This window comes from Kwoniella pini, chromosome 5 (assembly GCF_000512605.2).
Source record: "Kwoniella pini CBS 10737 chromosome 5, complete sequence".
NCBI lineage: Eukaryota > Fungi > Basidiomycota > Tremellomycetes > Tremellales > Cryptococcaceae > Kwoniella > Kwoniella pini.
The window spans coordinates 716,328-738,019 of NC_091720.1; the positions used below are offsets into that span (position 1 = coordinate 716,328).

At 36.2% G+C, this 21,692-nt stretch overlaps 9 protein-coding genes across 9 annotated transcripts; 4 read left to right on the top strand and 5 right to left on the bottom strand.

Annotated features, from left to right (window-relative positions):
• Positions 1–237: 237 nt before the first annotated feature.
• On the bottom strand, positions 238–1,220 carry I206_104036 (uncharacterized protein; the record flags this gene model as incomplete). The annotated part of the gene is made up of 3 exons (XM_019156123.1): positions 238–791; positions 864–1,041; positions 1,164–1,220. 3 exons carry the CDS (start codon positions 1,218–1,220, stop codon positions 238–240), a joined length of 789 nt encoding a protein of 262 aa, XP_019011081.1.
• Positions 1,221–2,062: 842 nt separating this feature from the next.
• On the top strand, positions 2,063–4,815 carry I206_104037 (uncharacterized protein; the record flags this gene model as incomplete). Its single annotated transcript, XM_019156122.1, has 13 exons — positions 2,063–2,548; positions 2,678–2,777; positions 2,838–3,052; positions 3,179–3,239; positions 3,328–3,428; positions 3,490–3,502; positions 3,564–3,685; positions 3,765–4,085; positions 4,158–4,181; positions 4,247–4,318; positions 4,396–4,422; positions 4,510–4,650; positions 4,744–4,815. The coding sequence occupies 13 exons, from the start codon at positions 2,063–2,065 to the stop codon at positions 4,813–4,815; spliced, it is 1,755 nt and encodes a 584-aa protein (XP_019011080.1).
• Positions 4,816–5,357: 542 nt separating this feature from the next.
• Positions 5,358–6,518, top strand: I206_104038 (uncharacterized protein; the record flags this gene model as incomplete). Its single annotated transcript, XM_019156121.1, has 5 exons — positions 5,358–5,529; positions 5,658–5,835; positions 5,924–5,954; positions 6,129–6,255; positions 6,376–6,518. The coding sequence occupies 5 exons, from the start codon at positions 5,358–5,360 to the stop codon at positions 6,516–6,518; spliced, it is 651 nt and encodes a 216-aa protein (XP_019011079.1).
• A 206-nt stretch (positions 6,519–6,724) lies between these two features.
• I206_104039 (uncharacterized protein) lies at positions 6,725–7,866 on the bottom strand (the record flags this gene model as incomplete). Its single annotated transcript, XM_019156120.1, has 6 exons — positions 6,725–6,857; positions 6,964–7,054; positions 7,123–7,178; positions 7,274–7,447; positions 7,529–7,668; positions 7,819–7,866. 6 exons carry the CDS (start codon positions 7,864–7,866, stop codon positions 6,725–6,727), a joined length of 642 nt encoding a protein of 213 aa, XP_019011078.1.
• Positions 7,867–8,199: 333 nt separating this feature from the next.
• Positions 8,200–10,333, bottom strand: I206_104040 (uncharacterized protein; the record flags this gene model as incomplete). Its single annotated transcript, XM_070202873.1, has 9 exons — positions 8,200–8,438; positions 8,499–8,798; positions 8,854–9,226; positions 9,284–9,450; positions 9,522–9,941; positions 10,000–10,017; positions 10,081–10,116; positions 10,181–10,229; positions 10,289–10,333. 9 exons carry the CDS (start codon positions 10,331–10,333, stop codon positions 8,200–8,202), a joined length of 1,647 nt encoding a protein of 548 aa, XP_070058974.1.
• A 644-nt stretch (positions 10,334–10,977) lies between these two features.
• I206_104041 (vacuolar protein 8) lies at positions 10,978–13,451 on the top strand (the record flags this gene model as incomplete). The annotated part of the gene is made up of 11 exons (XM_019156118.1): positions 10,978–10,999; positions 11,066–11,152; positions 11,219–11,455; positions 11,527–11,649; positions 11,718–11,840; positions 11,900–12,022; positions 12,083–12,211; positions 12,273–12,647; positions 12,715–12,837; positions 12,897–13,015; positions 13,077–13,451. 11 exons carry the CDS (start codon positions 10,978–10,980, stop codon positions 13,449–13,451), a joined length of 1,836 nt encoding a protein of 611 aa, XP_019011076.1.
• A 506-nt stretch (positions 13,452–13,957) lies between these two features.
• Positions 13,958–14,983, bottom strand: I206_104042 (uncharacterized protein; the record flags this gene model as incomplete). Its single annotated transcript, XM_019156117.1, has 4 exons — positions 13,958–14,378; positions 14,466–14,775; positions 14,844–14,903; positions 14,959–14,983. 4 exons carry the CDS (start codon positions 14,981–14,983, stop codon positions 13,958–13,960), a joined length of 816 nt encoding a protein of 271 aa, XP_019011075.1.
• Positions 14,984–15,328: 345 nt separating this feature from the next.
• I206_104043 (uncharacterized protein) lies at positions 15,329–17,327 on the top strand (the record flags this gene model as incomplete). The annotated part of the gene is made up of 9 exons (XM_019156116.1): positions 15,329–15,342; positions 15,394–15,487; positions 15,570–15,676; positions 15,796–15,928; positions 16,023–16,222; positions 16,310–16,424; positions 16,549–16,650; positions 16,718–17,140; positions 17,232–17,327. 9 exons carry the CDS (start codon positions 15,329–15,331, stop codon positions 17,325–17,327), a joined length of 1,284 nt encoding a protein of 427 aa, XP_019011074.1.
• Positions 17,328–20,813: 3,486 nt separating this feature from the next.
• Positions 20,814–21,128, bottom strand: I206_104044 (uncharacterized protein; the record flags this gene model as incomplete). The annotated part of the gene is made up of 1 exon (XM_019156114.1): positions 20,814–21,128. The coding sequence occupies one exon, from the start codon at positions 21,126–21,128 to the stop codon at positions 20,814–20,816; it is 315 nt and encodes a 104-aa protein (XP_019011072.1).
• Between the last annotated feature and the right edge of the window lie 564 nt (positions 21,129–21,692).

The following is a 21,692-nucleotide window of genomic DNA, read 5'->3' on the forward strand; positions in this document are numbered from 1 at the left end:
CAGATGCAACATGTTTTCTAGACAATTAGTAAATCATCGATGGAGGTTATTTAAGATCGTCAAGTCATTCTTCATTGTATCTTGTACAATTTGAGATTATGTATCATAATATGTGCATGCGGTACTGCGCATAGTATTTATGCCTTGTCTTTTTGAGTCTAAGGCTCAATCGAATATTCTGCGTATAGTCTAGCTTATTATTTCCACCTATTCCGCCAAACTCTCCTTCTAATCCATCTATACCAATTTCTTCTCATCTGTTATTGGAGTTACAGGAACGACAACTTCAGCAACTGGTTTTTGTTCAACAACATATCCAATTTTTTCATATTGAATAGGTTTTTGAACTTGAACTTGATTTTGAGCTGCTATTTTAGTTGATTCTAATTCTTTTTGAACTTTACTAAATTGTTGACCAATTTGAAGTCCTGTAGTATTTTCTAAATTATTTAAACCTTTTTGAGTATATTCTTTAACATCTAATCCATAATCTTTTATACGATCAATTGTCATTTGAGTATGTGCTAAACCTGTTGAAATAAATCTATCATGTTTTTTTGAAAATTCTGGAAATTTTTTATCTTCTAAATCACTTAAATATTTTCTAATATTATTTGAAGTTTTAGGTAAAAAATAAGGAAATGCAGCTAAAGTGAATAAAGGTGGAGTTAAAAATCTAATTGGTAAAGATCTTGTTCTTGTAATTACTGATCCTGATAATCCTGCTACTAAAATGTAAATTAATCCTGGATTAAGTGATTCATCTGAAGGTAAAATTGATTTTACTTCCTCTACCAAAATGAAAATCACACATCAATTTAAATTTTAGTAAATTATGAATAGATAGGGTAATACCAACTCACTCTCTACACTTCTTTCAAAACCTATCCAACTTCCTACACCGGATTGTAAATAACCTCTAGCCTCACTTAAAACACCAGTTACAGCTTCTCTACCTTGACTGATGTAAGGAACAAGTGGATTTGGTTTTTCCACCAATGTGATAAGAGGATTAGATTCTGAAGTTGGGTAAATTGGAAGCTAAACATCACCAGAAAAACTCATATAATTAGCTTAATTCTTTCATTTATCGGACCAGCAGATTAACCCAAAGGGCATAAAATGATCGCCCTTGAAAATGGGGACAAGCAAATCTTTCTCACCTTATCTCCTGATATACCCCTTCCAGGTCTGACAGATCCTTCACCTTGGGCAGCCATTTTGTAATCTTGACTGTATTAGCTGATATTGAACTTTTAATATATTAATAATTAATCACTTATCGTCATTTCACTTGACATTCTCATTCTTATCCGAGCGATACCGAAGCAAGGGGGTAAGCACGCGAGAGTACAACGGAAATATTTTAAAAGTGGCATTTTAACCATTCATCTTTCAATTTCTCAGCGCGTGGCTCTAGGGTGGCATCAGATCCGCTCAAACCGTTAATATATCAGGGATCATAACTCCCAATAGGCCTTGGGAATGTTAAACTGCCTTTACGGCTATTAGACGCGTTGGGTAAAGCTGAAAACGTAATTTTCTAAAACTACTCGTATAACGACTTTGGTTTTTACGTTATTTCAAAGGGGGGACATGCAGATGATATGTACTCAAATAACAGTGTGTCTTCAATGTGTGTATGCAACAATTGGTGGTAGTCAATGTGTTTAATTGATATTGTTGTTTGTTGTCTGTGCGAGTTGATTGTCAAGTTACCATCAAAGATCAAATAGAGTCCTTTGGGAATTGTGTAAGGGTGACAAACCATTTCTTTCCCTTATCTCTTGCCGAAATCATTCATCAAGGCTTATTAGATCTATCAGATAGTGCTTGAGAGTTCGGTATCATTAGTACCTTTAGTACAGCTACTTCTCAAGACTAAATCCAACATATACTCAATAGCAAATATCAGAAGCAAAACAGCAAAAAGTCAAAACACTATCACAATAACTAATAATCACCGGCGCGTTAACTTTATTTACAAAAATCAAGACTTTTAGTGTATCAGTTAAAATAGTAACTCCACCGACCTTCCTTATTTACATATTCCTAAATTTAAATGTCACATTCTTCAAATACACATAATTTAGAATATACCAATAATTTGAATCCTTCAATAACTCATACACGTAAAATTATTCATACAAACTCTGACGAAAATACTTTACAACCTCAATCACATTCAAGGGAAAATAGTAATAAATCAAGAAGAACTTCAACATCTTTTAATCTTGGATTACCATTTGCATCTTCTTCTTCTTCTTCTAATAACAATAATAATAATAGACCTTTGAGTAATCCTGAATTAAATACACCTACGGATATAGGAAGAAATTTCACATTAGTTAAAAATTCAATTAGAATGTCAACTAAAAGAGGGAATAGATATGTTCTTGGTGCAATAATTACATTAGGTGTATTTGCTTTTTGGCATATATCAGGAACCGGAAGTGGAAATGGAAGTGGGTCAGATTCTACGAATAGTAGGTCAAGTTTTGGATTATGGCCTACTAGTGGAAATGTAGTTTCTAGTTTAAGTGTGAACGTGAGTTGTACATCCATCTATTATAAGATACCACAATCCTTTTCCGCCCATGAACAAGAATATGTAATCCTTACACTAACTGGTCAGAGTAAAGCTAATTTATGCTATTTATATTGTTATCGATCGTAGAATGGTGAAAATTCAGGAAATATAGATCCTAATGAATTTATACGATTCGATGAAGCACATATTCCAGAAACGGAATTCATAAAAGGAGTAGCAGGATTCAGTAAGTTAAAGCGCTTTATATATGTAAATGAACCTATGCTGAGTCTATATCTCTTATTAGGTTACTTCAAAAATCTGTATTTATGTAATGGAACATTCATCGCTCTTACATCTAATCCATCTTCAATTCCTGACGTAACACATATCATGTCTGCTCATCCAACGGACGATAACAAATATCCTCCAGCTGGATTAGATAGATGGAAGGTAATGACTCTCGGACAAGATGATTTAAGTGGGTTTGGCGGGGTCGCTATAAGGAAAGATGGTATTTCTGTGAGTTGATCTTTGGGTTACAAGGGCATTTCCGTTTTCCATCATTTTTTCGCCGATTAGGTCAAAATTCTGCATATCATGATGGTGATTTGTTAAAAGGCTGAGCTGACATAACAATTGCAATAGATGTTCTTCAACGATGAAAAAGGATTGAAATCCGTATCATTCTTGAAACACTATTTCCATTGTGAGTTCGGTTTTTAATGTTGTACAAAAGACCTGTTGGGGTATTTCAAATGTCCAGGTCGCTCAAAGCTGATGCCTATCCTTTTTAGTCATCGGAGAAGTATTCTTAGGAGCTTGGAGAGTCTTGACCACTGCCGGCGAGACTGACTTACCTAGAAGATTGATGTATAGAACTACACCTGATGATTGGGTGAGTATTAGATCTTTGGGTCAATAAGAATGTTTGCTTACCATAGTTCCTTTTACCATAGCGTGATCGAGCGGGTGAGTCATGAAGGAATATCTACTACTTATGATATATGACTGACGTTCATAACATTCATAGGCCTAACATCATGGTTTCAACAATCCGTCATGCCTAATACAGCCATAGAAGACGCTTCATTATGGGAAGATAGGGCAAAATCAGGAATGACTTTTTTATTTGATAAAATAACTATAACCGATGTGAGAAATTTTCATAGTTCGTGTCGATGAAAAAGAATCCGAAGTGCTGATTAATGGTCATATTCTTTGTGTTAAAAAGAGATGGGCAGCACATGCAAAAGGAATAGATCCTTGGAGATTTAATAAAATGACAGCAGATTTATTATACCTTGAATCACCAATTGGTTGGATGGAACCTTTAAGAAGATCAATGAAACAACTTGTTCAAACTAAAGGATGTTCAGTTTATAGAAAAAAGAAAGATGTTCCTGTTGTTTTATATATTAATCGTCAATTAACAGGTAGAAGATTAATAGCAGAAAATGCAAAAGATTTAGAAAATGAAATGATTGCTTTAGAAAAAGAAGGTGTAATTGAATGGGTTGATGCACAAATGGAAACTTTAAGTAGAGTTGATCAGGTCAGTTCATAGTACGGAGCAGAAAGATACGAATAAAAGTTAATGTTCGCTGATGATGATCCTGGATAATAGTTCTGTTTAGCACTTAAAGCTGATGTAGGTATTGTCGAAGTTTGGGAATAGCTGATAGGTAATATGCTGATTTAATGATTTTGAAATAGATCATAATGGGTGTACATGGAAATGGATTATCTCATGCTTTATGGATGAAACCTGGAAGTGCAGTTCTAGAAGTGAGTCAATGTTATGAGTTTTAGTCGTTGGTATAAGCGGTCGGGCTGATTGTTTTTTTACTTCACTTTTTGATCAGTTCATGTATCCTAATGGTTTCGCAAGAGTAAGTTTATTTTCTGTGTCATAACATTTCGGAAATACTTTATCTCAATCTCACCGAACTCAAATGCTAATGATCTCGTCAATGTAGGATTACGCAACAATAGCAGAATTGATGAGACATGATTATTATGCTATTCATGGAGATCACGTTTTCACAAAAGATAAATGGTTAAAAGATGATGGTTGGGGTGTAGGTGCTATACAAGGATTCCATAGTACGAATATACCTGTGAGTAATTTTGTTCTTCCATTCATGATCACAACTTGGATCGAAATTATATTGTATGTAATTGACTTATTCGTTTCTCGTTGGTACATTTAGGCCGATGGAAAATTCATTTCTGGTTTAATTCGAAAAATCGCTCAAGAGAAAAAATCAAAAATTGAACCGTAGATGATTTTTTGGTTTCGCATTTAGTTAGAAATAAATAGGTACAACGGTCAAAAGTAGATGGAACTATACGAATTGTCATGCGGAAATGTAGGGGTATTTCGTTTTGTTTGAAATAGGATTTACATCAGGGCAATAACGGAATGTTCAAAATAAATCAAAGGTTTTCATATTTCTCATCTTCCAACTTACCTCATGTCATATACTATAGAAATTCTGGGGTCCATATCGATCATGCATTGAACACGTTATCAATTATACAATCAGATGAGCAATTGATTACGGTTCGAAAGGCTTTTCAGCATTATGAGATGTGTTTGCAAAACGAGGAGATAGCCGAGTGGATATTGCGAAGAAGAATTGGCCGCGGGCGAACTAACTTACGTTAAGCTGATCACCCAATCCTGATTAGTTGATAGATCATACAGTATTTTGTGTATAATTCTCAAAATACATAAATATCTTTTCTACCCTCGTAACTCATTTGTCGACCAGCATCATATACACAACTCCATTGAACAGACCTTTACTCAAATAGACTTAAAATGTCAGCATACGGTACAATTGCAGCTCCAGAATCTAAAGCAAATTTAGAAATTAGATCATATCCACTTCCTATAGATGATTTAGTATTAATAACATATCCTATAACAGGTTCAAATGCACCTTTAAATGTTATAAAATATCTTGAAAAAGTATTTGCAAAAGAATTAGAGGGTAAGTTTCTTTCTATTTAAAATTGAAAAGTATAATTCATAAACGTTCAAAGTTTTTTTTTTTTTTTTCCATTTCAAAAATATTGAAAATAAACTGACCTTTTTTTTTTTATTGTTTTATTTATTTAGGAGGTAAATCATATCCTCAAGAAGGTCCATTAACTTATGAAGAATTTGTTTCTTATTTTTTTGGATCAACTACAATTATTGGAATTGTACAACATAATTCTGAAGAAATTAAAAAAACTTTGAAAGATGCTTTAATTAATAAAAATTTAGAAAATTCTTTAGGTGGTTGTTATTATATGTAAGTTCCAGACATAAAATATAAGATATTTATTAATTAAGAAAAAGTGATAAAAGCTAATTTAAATTTGATTTAAAAATTCTTATAGAAAACCAAATTATCCAGGAAGAAGTAGTCATGTAAGTTTATTTTTAAATATTCCTTCTTTTTCAAAAATCAAATTCATATGCTAATTCAAAAAGTATTCATTTTGATTTAAATAGAATTGTGTAAGTCTAAAAATTCCTACTCCTACCAAAAAAGTTAATCATACTGATTTTGACTTGTTTTCTTTTTTCTCTCATAATCAATAGAATGGAGGATTTCTAGTTCCTCCTACTCAAAGAGGTAGAAAAATAGGTTTAAACTTAGGTAGATCATTTTTACAATATGCACCTGAATTAGGATATAGAGGTAGTGTATTTAATTTAGTTTATAAAAGTGAGTTTCAATCGATCTTTATCTCTAATTCTCAAAAATGTGGGATTAAAAATAAAAAAGTAAAAAAAAAATGTTGACTTTTTTTTCTTAAACTTGATAAATAATTGTTATTATGATTAGATAATGCAGCTTCATTGGCAATTTGGGATCAACTTGGATTTCAAAGAGTAGGTGAAATTCCTAAAGCTGGTAGATTGAAAACTGGACAAAATGGAATGGAAGAATATGTAGATGCTATAATAGTTTTTAAATCATTTGTATGAGTGTCTTTATAAATCAAAACGGAACATTCAGAGCAATATACGTTTGTAATTGCAAGTATATCTGATTGTTAGGGATATATAATGTAATGTGGATATCATCGTTAAATCACTTCCAAGTGTAGGAGTATAATGTCCTCTTTTGCGATTGATTATGGGAATCGAATCCCTACATTGTAATTTAAGATGCATAAGATTATACAATTAAATTATATAGCAGTTTTACCTTGTCTTTCATTTTCAGGTGTAGTACCTCTTTTCGTTGGATTCTCAACAGGTATGAAAATAGTTTCTCTATAAAATTTCAATTCTTCAATTGAAGCTTTAATATCGTCTAAAGCACTATATATATGTATATATATATTGTATATATGGAAATACATTGTCAATTTAGAATTCAAATTCGCAACGAGACGAAATTAGTAGAATATTATGATATTTGACTTACCGATGAGCAGATTCTGTAGTTCTTCTAGCTTTATCTTGTTGTCTAATAGAAGGATACCATCGTTTACATATTTCTTTAATTGAACTTACGTCTAAAATATTCAATCTTTATTGGATTTTCCAATATCAAACATAGAATAAGATTCTTATCTCAACTCACCTACTATTCTATATGAAAGATGTTTCATAATTTCTGGCATACCAATCATTAAAAACCTTTTTTTTTATTTTCAATTCAAATTCAATAATTAATTTTATACCAAGTGTTTTAAATCTTTTAAAATAATTTGAAAAAAAAATATAAAATTTACCTCATATCAGCATGAACTGTACTTCCAGCTAAAATACCAGCACCTTTTTCAGGTATCCATTTTTTAATATATTTTAAAACTTTTTCAATTACTTGTTCATATGAATCTTTAGATTCTAAACATGATTTTGTTAAACCTGATTTTCCATGTTGATTTATACACCATTCATTCATTCTATTCATAAAAAAAACAATTATTATTTATTCAACTTATTATAACTGAAGATATAATTATAAAGATAAAAAAAATACTCACCCATCTAATACTTCTTTTGAAGTATTTATGATATAATTAATACCTTCATCAACAGGTTCTAAATTTCCATTAGTAATTATAACAGCAATTTCAATAATTTTATCATTTAAAAAATCTAATCCTGTCATTTCGCAGTCTATCTATATTAATCAAATTTTCAACATTAGTCAAATTCCGACTAAGAAAGAACAGACAATTATGTGAAGATTGTTTTTCATATTGAGTTTGAAATATAGATTGATATGGCGATCAGATTGAAGTCAGATCAGAACAAATCGAATAAAACTCACCCATACTAAAGGTCCATCATCGTATTCTAATGGTGTAAATTCAGTCATCCTGTAAATTTCCTTGGTTTGCAAAATATTAATGATCCTGGTGAATATGTCGCTATTCTAAACAATTTTAAGCAGAGGTTGAAAGAGAAAATGAAGTAAGTATAATGTTTAGCGATAAATGATAAAATCCAAATCGAAAGGTGGTTACCCTCCACCTCGCGTCAACTTCTACATTTGACAATCACTATTCACACATAACATAAAGTTGCGCACCGATATTGCAGGTAAAATCGTGATGATACACATATGCATTGTAGTTCATTCAGATATAGACATGTAATACTGTTTGCTATATTCCTTATTCTCTCTCTATGCTACTCTACATACATCCTCCTAGTAAGTAACTTCCAATTCCTTGCTTTCTGCAGGCTTAAATTCCCCTGCTGTAGGATCCAACTTCTTCTCAGAGTTAGGAGTCGAACCAAATTTCTTACTCATATGCATCCCACTTCCTATTCCACCTCCATTTGTAGACGTAACAGATTTATTGAATGTTCGCGTAGGTGCCGAAAATGATTGTTTACCAAATTTAGGTGTAGGTCTTCCAGGTGGATGAGTGAATTTGCAATCCGCTAAACAATCCGTAAAATTAGCGCAAAACCCCATAGAACAAAGCAATGCGCTCTACTCACGCCTCGTACACCTTTCAGCATATCTACAAGAAACTTCCTTTTTCGTATCATCCAATGCACCATCCATTAATCCTTTATGCGACATGACCACCTCTACATCACCATCTCCACCATCATCTTCATTATCTGAACTTGGCGCAGCAACGGAAACAGGCTGTATCTTGGGTTTAGAGGTTTTCGAAGCGGTGAGAGCAGGTGGAGGAATAGGATTACCATTCTCATCCTCGTGTCTGAAAGGACAAGATGGGTTGGTACAATTTTGATATTTACATAATAATCGACTTGGTCCTGCCGAGTCGCCTATATCTGATCATCAGCTTGAAGATCAAAGTGGAAGAAAAGGACAATGACGCACCTAGAATTGCCGCTGGACTAACGTGACTTTTAGTACATTCCGCATCTTTGCATTCCTTCGATGCCTCACATGGCTCTTCACTTAAGACCATACCTGTTTGCTCATCTGCTACAGGACTAGGATGACTGAAAGGGCACCTCGAATTACTACAGCCGATAGAGAATCTGCATAAAGCTGTGGATGACGGTTTATCCGGAATCGGTCCTGGGGTGGAATTTGATTTAGGTGGAATACCGGAGACAGAGTGACCTCCAAGCTTGGTGCCATGGGGAACTTTGACGTTGGGAGGTCGAGAAGGTTTAGCTGATGTAGCAGATGTTTGTTGCTGCTGTTGTTGCTGGAATTGCAGTTGTTGTTGCTGTTGTTGTCGTTCCTATCTCCGAAAACTGACTTAGCTAAGTATTAACCTGAAATGCGAGAGCTGACCCACCTGCATCATGTTGGCCACCATATTATTCATTTGAGCCATACTAGCTTGCATCATCATCATCTGAGCAACCATCTCTTGTTGACCTTGACCCATAAAAGGTTGTCCAAATCCAGGTTGTACGAAACCAGGTTGTTGATTTTGCTGTTGTTGAAAATTTTGTCGGAATCCTGAGAATTGGCAATCATCAGCTCCAAACAGCTATGATAAAAAAGAATGCTATGAATATCAGGAAACTTACCGCCACCCATTTGTCCACCTCTTCCACCTGCTGAACCTCTTATACCAACACCTCTTCCTCTTGAATTTCCTCCACTAAGCCTATCCGCTAAACTCTTTCCTTCTGATCCCATATTCCTAGGTCCGGATGGAGCATTGATACCAATATCAGATAATCTCTTTTTGTTCTGACCATCAACTGTATCAGAAGCTTTTCGCTTTTCAGGTTGAGATGATAAAGGTGCTAAAGCAGTATTAAGTAATCGTGATCCTCCTTGTCCTCGTCCAGTTTGTGGTGCTGATGAACTCGGTGAAGCCAATACAGGAACAGGAGAAGCTGATGGAGCGGAAGTTATATTTTCTGCACTTGAAAATAACCAATCTAAGAATGCTGGATCAAAATCTGATCCAACTAAATCATCCATTTCCGTTTGAACTCGATCTATAAATCATTAGTCAGCCTTCGATGCTGCATAAGGCAAATATTTTATTTGACATACCTCTTGCACTTCCATTAGCTAGTTGCCGAGTTCGATCAGCTCTGAAATAAGTGTTAAAGTTTGTAGGCAAGCTTGACTTACCAAGTAAGACGGTGATATATTCCGCCATTACATTATCTAAATACATAACGCAAAGTTAGCTAAAGATTGGCGCAAGGACACAATGAGATGAATGAATCACCTTCTGGTTCAGCCCATTCTCTTCTTTCCAACTCTCTTTGAATTTCAGACTGATCATAATCAAATATAAGCTACTGAACCGTTGAAAGAGGAATAAAAAGGAACTGACTTGAAGTTGAGCAGATTGCTCGGAATTTAGAGTGATTCCTGACATTTGGACCAAATTTCTTTCTACGTTTTACGATGATTTGAGATGCCTTGATATTCTTATACAGACTTGACAATATTATCAAGGTGGACTGATGCAGAAGAATCCGGATGTAATTGATATTTGAAAGGAAGAATGATGGAAAGAATGGATAAAATAAGCTGGAATGACGATTAGATAGTACTAACGCGTTAAATGGGTGGCAAAATATAGAGAGTTAAATCAAGTTTAAAGTACGCCACAATGAGGTAATTCCGTTGTTGACCGTTATTTGATTCCGCTTGGTATTCACTATGCAGGGTTGTGTTGTTGTCATTCAGTCATTTCACAAGCAATCATCATCATACACGTCCAGTAATGCAAGTATCATTCAAAGATTTTGAGCTTGACATCTTCAAATCCTCTCCTCTTGATACATTGACCTGCACAGTCCGACGCCTGACACTTTCCGGGCTCACCCAGACCTCAAATTCTCCGGCAAAAAATTCAATACACCTTCGCTCAATTGAAGAGCTTCTTCTACCTCCTTTATTCTCGATCAACGACGTCACTGCCATTTTGGAAACGACTTGTCGGCTTCACCACGAACATATTACGAATCAAGTCTCTCTAGTTCATATTGATTTCCTACAACATTAGCTTTGACAAACATGGGTGGTGTCAGCAGTTGCTGTAAGTATCAGCTAAATTGAATCAAGCACTGTGAAAGACTGATAGTGTCATTTACGTGATGCTTAGGCGGACCAAGGCGTAAGAACAATTATGAACCATTATTACTTGAGAATGAACGAGAAGCAGTAGCCGATTTACTTCAATACCTTGAAAGTGAGTTTGAGTACAGATTACTCGGATGTCAAGAGTAAAGCTCATGAACGCGCGTCATCAAATTAGACCGAACGACAACCAATTTCTTTTCTGGATCCCCCTTAGCTGCCCTCACAACCCTTTCTTTCTCGGACAATGTGGATTTACAAAGATCAGCAGCGTTAGCTTTTGCAGAAATTACGGAAAAGGAAGTTAGAGAAGTTGGAAGAGATACTTTGGATCCAGTACTATATTTGCTGACTTCGCACGATCATGAAGTACAAAGAGCCGCTAGTGCTGCATTAGGTAATTTAGCTGTTAATGGTATGTACTGTCTCATTTAAATGAATGCTGTCCCCAAGGGAATAGATAAGCTGATGATCCTTGTGTCGTAGCTGAGAACAAATTACTCATCGTCTCGCTTGGTGGATTGGAGCCCTTGATTAGACAAATGTTATCGTCAAATGTGGAGGTTCAATGTAATGCCGTTGGATGCATAACGAACTTGGCTACTCATGGTGAGCCCAGCTACCAGGCTCTCATCGCTTTGTCGGGAGCATAGCTGATCGAAGCTGGGTGAAATTAGACGAAAACAAAACTCAAATTGCAAAATCGGGAGCTTTGATTCCTTTGACTAGATTAGCTAAATCAAAGGATATGAGAGTACAGAGAAATGCTACTGGAGCTTTATTGAACATGACCCATTCAGGTGAGTTACGTAGAAACGGATTGAATTTTAGAATGTTCGCTGATATTCTGGTCATTTAGACGAGAACCGTCAACAGCTCGTTTCAGCCGGTGCCATACCAGTCTTGGTCAGCTTACTCAACTCGCCTGATACTGATGTGCAATATTACTGTACAACTGCTTTGAGCAACATTGCTGTGGACGGTAAGCTAGCTATTTGTTTTGAGAATCCGAACCAACCATCCGCTTATTGCCACGAGATAGGTACAAACCGTAAAAGATTAGCTTCGTCAGAACCTAAACTAGTACAAAGTCTCGTTCAACTGATGGATAGTCAGAGCTTGAAGGTGCAATGTCAAGCTGCTTTGGCACTTCGAAATCTCGCAAGTGATGGTGAGCTGTGTCTTTCACTTCATGACTGGGTATGGAAAGCTCATATAGGTTTGCGTTACAGAAAAATATCAACTCGAAATAGTCAAATTCGATGGACTGAAACCACTCCTCCGACTCCTTCACTCCTCTTACCTCCCCCTCATCCTTTCTGCCGCTGCATGTGTCAGAAACGTGTCAATCCACCCTGCAAACGAATCCCCAATTATCGATTCCGGATTCTTACAACCGCTAATCGAGTTGCTATCTTTTGACGAGAATGAAGAAGTGCAATGTCATGCTATTTCCACCTTGAGAAATTTGGCTGCATCGAGTGAAAGGAATAAAGGAGCGATAGTAGAAGCTGGAGCCGTAGAGAGAATTAAGGAATTGGTTCTCACCGTGCCACTTGCTGTGCAGAGTGAAATGACTGCTTGTGTGGCTGTGTTGGCTCTCAGTGGTAAGTCATCTTCGCGAGAAGAATCAGGTATGAACAGGTCGCAGATGCTAACAAAGATTTGTGATAGATGATCTTAAACCTCAACTACTTGAAATGGGTATCTGTGAAGTGCTCATACCCTTAACGAACTCTTCCAGCGTGGAAGTGCAAGGTAACTCTGCCGCTGCACTCGGTAATCTGTCTTCTAAAGGTTAGTTGCCCAGCCTGATTCTTGTAGTCATACGCAGCTGACATGCCTGCCTTCAATAGCTGCTGAGGATTACGCACCTTTCAATGCTGTATGGAATAAGCCCGACGGCGGTCTTCACGCATATTTGGTCAGATTTCTCAGTAGTGCCGATATAACGTTCCAACATATCGCTGTATGGGTGAGTAAAGATCCAGCTATTATGATATTTCGCTTGATGGAGCTGACTAAAGGTGGTATAGACAATTGTACAACTTCTCGAAGCGGAAGATGACCAATTAACAAACAACATCCGATCGTCCCCTATCCTTATGTCCTCCATCCGTCAACTCGCAACTTCACCACCGCCTTCTAGAGGAGGTCGAGATTTGACACAAGGGTCAGAGGGCGAAGATGATTATGAGGATGATGGATTAGATGGCGAAGGTGAAGGTGAAATAGCTACGCTTGCTCGAAGGATCTTGGATTTGACGGAAGAGGGGGCAAGCGGAAATGAAGGATCGCATTTCTCCCATCAACCTGAACCTTCGGGAGGAGGAGGTAATGTAGGTAGTCTGGGTAGTGAGCATGCTGCTTTGAGGGCTAGTGTACATCGAGCGTTGAGTGGAGGCCATTAGGCGAAAGCAAATTGAAAATCAATGATCACATAGGCGGAAAAGGTGATAGGAACGACGAGCGTTTCCGAGTCGTTAATCACAAACCAAATCAATCGAATGACAACAAGCGGAAAATGTTGTTGTTGTTTTTGTTGTTCAATATTTATTTCCAAAAATACCACTTTTAAATGGTTTCACGTCTTAGTATATGACGGATGATGATAGGAGACGAGATATATGAAAGGTTGATGATATCTAATTAATCAGTATTCAAGTAGTATATATTAATCGGGTGTATCCATGTATTGTATCGTATCTATCATATCAAGTGTGGTAATAAATTCTTTAGTGAATTCGTACAGTGCCACACTTTATAATCCGGTTATTGCCACCTACATATTTACTCGGATAATGACCTCTCAATTCATGTCGAGGTGCATTAAATGAAAGTACAACAATGATGCATATATATATGATAACGACCTATACAAGTCCGGAGTACACCTTCTGTCTCGGCTGCTAAGTTCTCATATTTTGCCATAATGATCTGCTCTGTTCTTATATCGCTCAGGTGTGCGGGACCTCTCCCTTTTGGGCGATATCGATCGTGTCCTATCCCTCTCACGTTTGACAGGTGGCGTGCGTGAGCGTTCAAAGGCTGTGAATCTATCTCCATCTTTCCGTCGATCCCTATCACGAGCTCTATCTCTATCATCATCGTACCGCCTATCCCTCTCACTTCGAGACCCATCTCTTTCTCTATCTCTACTCCTAGTCCTATCGTGCCTATCGCGCTCATCACGATACCTTGAACTCCTATGTCTATCTCGTTCCCTGTGATACTCGTCGTCATCATCTCGATGTCGTCGTTCACTTCGATGTGATCGATGTTCTTCTTTCTTGATTTCTTTCTCAATTCGTTTCAATGCTCTCTGTTCCTTTCGCAATCTGACCCAGAGACAAATCAAGTCAGTGCTATTGCGTAAATTGGGTATGACAATGTGATCGTAGTACCGATAGTGCATATCTACTTACGCTTTCTCTCGTTTCCTTTCCTCCTTTTCCAACCTTTCAATCTCTTTATCCCTCTCATCCTGTCCATTTACAGGTATATCGTTTGATCCTGTACCTTCGCCATCTCCTTCATTCCTAATTTTAGGAGGTAAACCTAAAGCAGCATTTAAAGCATCTTCTTCTTGTTCTTTTAATCTTTTAATCTCTGCTGCTTTTTCCCTTGCTGCTCTTTCTTGATCATCATCTTTAATCTCTCTATTATACCAATGTATATCTTGATTTTTTTGCCATCTACCAACGGGTGCATTTACCGTATGTCCCAAGTAGTTTTCTATTTCATCCAAAATATCAATCAGATCTTATTCTCTTGAGCAGGGTATCAGTACACAGTTGACTTACCTCGATGTTTATCATTAGCAACTTGAGACCAACGGAAATCACCTTGACCACCTCTTGTACCTATCAAAATGGATCAGCTAATCTTACCTCACCACGGAAGAATAAGCTGACATACCTCCTCGGGTAGGTCCGTCGTACATGATGCTAGTATACTAGCGGGTGATATGTTTGTAGAGGAATTATACCAATATGTATCGATTATTGTTATTGAAATTTGACATCAATCGAGAGATCATTATCTAAATACACTTAGAGCAAGAGGAGGCTTTTGTAAACCAAATATTACGTAATGATTCCTCTCAATTGGTAATGACGTTTACGGTAAATATAATAAATTGGTCTACGAGTGTCGAATTGTTGACGGTTTCGGAAGGCTTCGCTCTGATCGTCTAACAATCAATAATTCAAATAATAATAATAATATAAAAAACAGAGTAACCAAACCTTCCCATCTTTACTTTCATTGGAAATAGAAGCTATACAAAATGTCCTGGTTCTCGTTAGTACTTTTCATCTAACAAAGTGGGTCTAGCTGAAAATATCGTGCTAGACAATCTTCAACTTCATCTAAGGATGTACCCAATTTTTACCCTGTTACTTCTTACTTGAGTGGATTCGGTGAATTAACATCAGCTGATACAGCCGTAAGTTGATTTCCACATCTCATCCTTTGACAAGGAACATAGCGGAAGATTTCTAAAAAAAATGTCGACTCTCATAATATAGTGGGCAAACACATCAAATAAAGGATTTCAAACCGAGACCCAAATTTGGTATACTATTTTGGAAGATGGAACTTGGGTCATGGTCCAACTCATTTGGTCATATGTTGGGTACGTATTCCTTCTGTTTCAAAGTAAAATCACCTTTCTCCAAAAGTCCTATATCTCTCGGATGATCGTTTACATCGGTGGCAACGGAAGTAAACAAACTAATTATTCATGAATTATAGTGTATTCCTCATCCCAGCCACTACTCAAATGACTTTTAAGGTGTACAATCCGAATACCAAGAAATCAACATGGAGATCAATTAACGCTAGTGGAGCTAAATTCGATAAACAGAATTTGAAGACTGATCAATTTGTAAGTCGAGTTCTGCCTTCGTGCCTTGTTATCCTAACTAAAATGGAGATATCTGGGTGTGGACCGATAATGATTCTGAACTCGAAAACCACAGGAAATCAAACATACCGGTTCTCCGAAGACTGAAGAATCATATCACATCACCGCAAAACTCGACAAAAATGTTACTTTAGATTTAACTTTCACCCGACCGGCGAATGCACCAGGATTTAAATTCGGTCAAGGTGCCCAAGGTGGTATATCGACTTTCGGAAAGGACAGAACTGATTCGAAGAGGGATGGATTTGTTGTTCAGTGAGTCGCTCAACGTACAGTCAGATCGATAAATCACAATAATTGGGAAACCGGGAACCTAATGCTAATTGCGATGCGATTATGTAGTCGATTCCATCCTTTGGCTCAATCTTCCGGAACAATCAAAATTGACGAAAAGGCGTTAGATGCTAGAGGTGAGGGGATGTTCGTACACGCTATTCAAGGTATGAAACCAGATTCTGTGAGTCAACATAGCTATAAAAGCTCCTTAAAAACCCTTCCGCTGTATTTGGCTTCCCTCTTCAATCCTGATTCCTCTGGTTCACAAGCATTCATGCTGATTTGACAACCTGTTATTATGAAAGCTTGCATCTAGATGGAACTTTGCGTTCTTTACTACCGCTCCCGGAGCTGAAGATCCCAAGTTGGGTGCGGTAAGAGCTGTCCAAATGGAGTTCGAGACCACCGTAAGTAGATACTGCTAATCATCAAAGTTCGAATTGTCAGATGCTCATTCACTTTCTTTGATCTTAGGACAACTACGGGCCCAAAGGAGCTAAATCTGGGCGAACCAAAGTCAATATCGGAGCTATCTATTCCACAAAGGCATCGGAAAATTCTGTGTTAACCGTCACTGGTCAAACGCACTCTCCAGCATCTTCACCTGATGCATACCCAGCCAGCGTCACAGGGTCTATCTCTTCAGCGACTCATATACAAGCTGTTAAAGATAAGGAAACTGATTATGCTGTACCTTCATCGATAGAATACAAATGGTCTGGTGATAAAGAGGGTTCAGAGAAAACCACTGTATCTGCTAAGATCACTCAAGACGTTGCCGGAGCCATAGTAGGAGAAGGTGGATTGATTGAGAAAGTCGATGTTTTAGCAGAAATCCCATATGTGATTCGAAAGGGTTTGGCAGCCGTCACAGGTACTAAACCATATATCTACCAAGTGAGTGACGCTTAAAGATTTCATACTCGTCTTCAGACCACCGAAAACTCGAGCCGTTAGTCGCTAATAACAGTTGCTCCGTATCTTACAGTATCTCAACCCTGCTACGTTAAGTGTGGAGATTGATGGTGAAGCAACACCAGTCAAGGGTTACTTGTTCAATGAAGCTTCTTTCGTCTCGGAGTAAAAACATAATTGCAGCCAGAGTGATATGCCTTTTCTTGTCTTTCCTAACAATCTACCTTTAATTACATCTTCCTATAATCATCAATAATATCGATCCAATTCGCGATCTTATGATGGACGCAAGTAGTTGATCTCTTTCAATATAAATAATGTATGATGTGTCCAATGTCAATTATCATTTTGGTGCGAGTATTCGTAATCAACAATCAACGATAATAATTTCCTAAAGACGTATTCGCTGAATACCATAAGATTGCATATAAACAAATTAATCATAACTCAAAACCTCGCATTCTCATTAATCATCATCAAGTCAAAAAGCTGATTCATCCTAATTTGACGAGAGCTTCATTATTGAGCATCATCAACATCATCACAAGCTAATCAAGAAGCATTTTATCAGGTATAATCATATAATTAAATGAATAAGAAATAAAAACATACGAAGACAATGTTTTACATCTCTAATATAATAACAAACAGGTTCAGAACCATTAGGACAAATATCTCCACATGCTAAGAAACGTAGATTTATGTGTCAGCGATTCTGAATTGATTTGAATCAGAGATTATTAAACTTACAACATGTAGGCTCATTAATTGGACAATTACAAATTTGTCTTTCTTCAAATTTAGTAGAAGGTTAAGCAAATACAACACATTGAGAAAATATAAATAATGTATTGAAAATTGTAAATAAATTGAATTTCATTGTATTTTTTATATTAAATCAAGTTTTTCTTTTGGTAATTAGAAAAAGTAAAATATGAAATGAATATTTCATCTGGTAAAAAAAGAAGAAAGAAAAAAACCTTGAGATTGAATTCATAAGTTATCTTCTTATATCATTTAGTTTCTATCAATATAAACAGAATATACTGTTGAAATTCGGTCTTCCGGTGAGATTAGCCTTTTGATTAATGAAACATCCTTTATATCGTGTGAAAAGTATTTTATGATACATGTTTTTAGTTGAAATATCTCTAAATATAGATTTACATTAATACCTCATTCTTCCCCACTTCAAAGGGTTCACACTAAATAGTACAAAGGAAGTTTAAGCGAGTCAAATTTGAAAAACTAAAATGTAACGATCAATCATAACCAATGGATCAATGCGTTGATATTTAGATAAATCATTATATTGTTTGTGTTATTCAGATACAGTAGTTCATTATGTATTGTAACATACAATGAAAGTGTTTTTATTATATCGCATCACATGTATACAAGTAAAGTGATCATCAATCAAATTCATATTTAGTCTACAGAGTATCCCCTGCTCCTGATCATAGTCAATACAAAAAATCCCTGCCTTTCGATGTCACATCTTTAGAATATCGCATGACAATTCTTCAGACTTCAAGCGTTACCGGCAAAGGACCACATCCAGCTTACATTTCATTCTCGATCAGTCCACTTCTTTTCAGTCATCACAAACGCATGAAAGATTTACTCACGACAAATATAAGTCCCGTCAGGATTGGCAATGCAGTATTTCTTGCTCAGTGGGCAGAAAGTGTGTGAAGGCAAAGGAGGTTTGGTTGAGCTAACAGGTGGTGATGGACACGAGGCTAACATTCTGGTTAGTTGGGCAAGCTCTAATATATCATGGAGATACTATTAGACTTACGACATTGTACTCTGCCCATTATATCGTACCAGCATTGTGGACAATTAGGTGGATGAGGCGGGAAGCAAGGAGCTGTGAAGGTTCAATTGTTGAGAAATTATCCATGATTGATGAAATATTAACCAACAGTTTGTGGGACAAGTAACTCACGACACCAAATTGCACTATTTTCTCCTACATCACGCTTATACTTACAAGGTTGACATTGAGGACAAGATGCTATTATCATATTGAACTTAAAAGTACGATGATCATACTATCAAAACGGACTTACGACATGTGATCAAACCATCCTCAGAAGCTAAACATATGATAGTTTCGTTATTTTCTCTTTCATTTAGAGGACAAATAATCCTTTTCTCGATACATGCTACGATTAATACACTTACATTAGATCTTCAAACTTGATTATCGTATTGATAGAACATGAGAAGGATTTACGGATACATTCAATTCCATTTGAAGTGAGATGACAAATTACGCCACTAGGTGGACAAGATCTAGCATGTAAAGCCGGAATCACTCTTGCTTCGTTTCCTCTCTTGATAGTTGAAGTGTAACAGCAATCAGGAGGTGGTTGAAGTGGACAAGCTATATATATATATATTGTAATTTTAATCAATCTTTGAATCACAAATAACCGAGAATATTAATAACTTACGACAATCTGGTACATCTTCTGGACAAATACATACTTGTCTAGTAAGATGAGTCAAATCTTTTTTGGAAAGATACATCTTTTCTTGGTTTTCGAAACATTCGGATTCTACCAATATCCAAAAGTCATTCTAAAAAAGAGTCATTTCAAAGTATTAAGAATAATAAAGAGATATTTACCACATTCAAACCAGCTTTCAGGAATTTCAGGATCATATTCGCATATACAAGTATTTTTAGGAATGAGAGAATTATATTTTACTATAGAACCATCTTTCAAACCCAAAATCTGAATTGGGATGAATGCAAAACATATAGCCAAAGTGATGATGAATTTAGATGAGAGCATTCTGTTCGAGTGAGTAGTTTTCGCTGAATCAATTTAAACGAGCTTGAGAGGGAAGAGAAGATGAAATTGATTAATATGTTATATATCATTTGCATGTTTAATTAATCAAATGCATATAATATTATAGTATCGATTGAGCTGATAGCAGGTGATTGAGAGAGAGTTCGTTTTCTGATACACACTTTTTTGATTTTGATTTCGTACCTAATTTGATCTCGGTCATCCGGATCAAATAACGTTTGATTGATTACAATATTGATGGATAGATATGCTTGCACACGAACACGACTTGAAATATGAAAGTCTGAATGTAAATTCTTTAGGTCTGGTTTCCAGTTTGATTTTATTCTTCTAGATCGATATCATCTCCACTTGAGTTGTATGATATCATCTACATCGAAGAATTTTTACTTCAAGTTGAAGATATCGCCACCAATCATCTATAATAAGTCATTCACACTTCGGCTCATCCATCGTCTAACAGTACTGTATTTGTTCGGGATGATAATTTGAGACTCGCATCTTTATTCAGAATTGTACTTCCATTAATGCACCTTGTAACTCATTCGCATGTATCATCCTTGCACCCCTCAGACATAATTATACAGGGAATCGTAATTTTTAAAATCATAATACATCGCTATACTAAATCCATTTTGTACGATTTGATCCATCTCCAATTCTCCATTAATCGTATGTGTCCAAGAAAGATTTTGAATATCACTCAAAATCATATCAACTGACCATGTTCGATATTCTATTAGCGAATTGTAGCCGATTAGTTAAGAATATAAACACTTCAAAAGAGTGACAAGCTTGTATTTTTCCTTACCATATATAACTCACATTTATCTTCCAATAGCATCAATTTTGAATCCTCCCTCATCATCTTGTTCTGAAATAGCAATAGCTCTTTCCTTAATATCTTTTTTACCAATAGCTTGGGGATGTACGACTTTGGATGTTGATGAAGTAGGAATCGTTCCGATAGCTCCAATAGCAGCGATAGCTCTTCCTATAGCGTCAACATGTACGGTAGTAGGAGTTGAAGTTGAAGTTGAAGTTGGAGTAATTCCAATGGCTGCTATAGCTCTTTGATTAATATCAAAAGGAAGAGCAAGCAATGAAGGAAGAAGTAGGATAATAATGAATTTCAAGTGCATTGTTTCTTTAATTAAATGATTGATTGGCTTAATTGTTAAAATAACAAATATTTGTGATGAATTCGTATTTCCGTTAGTAGGAAAAGTACTAAACCATTTGTTCGAATTCATTATCGTTTATATACATTTCATCAATAGAATATCATATGTATAATGAACGTAATTTGTCAGTAACATATCGGAAGTGTATCCGGAGAAGTAAAAGACCAAGAAGCAAGAAGCAAGAATCAACCCTTTTATTCAGGACGTTTTTAGATTCTAATTCCCATTTAGTGTTAATTAGCTTGACAATCAGAATCAACCATCGTTGGAAATCTAAACTTTCTCCCCTCGCTCAAGAAACTTCTCACCCCATCGAAAGGAAAATTTGAAAAGACTCCTTTCGTCTTGAGATAGATCTTACACAAAGCTTAAAGGAGGGTAAGTAAGTTTGATGATTCTGATCAAGATACCTACCATCATCTTTTTACATCGTTCACCAACGCAAAGCCCACGACCCTCAAAGTGTAACCTAATCAAACCTTTCAAAACTCGGCCAAACTTCTCTTACATCCCCGACAACAT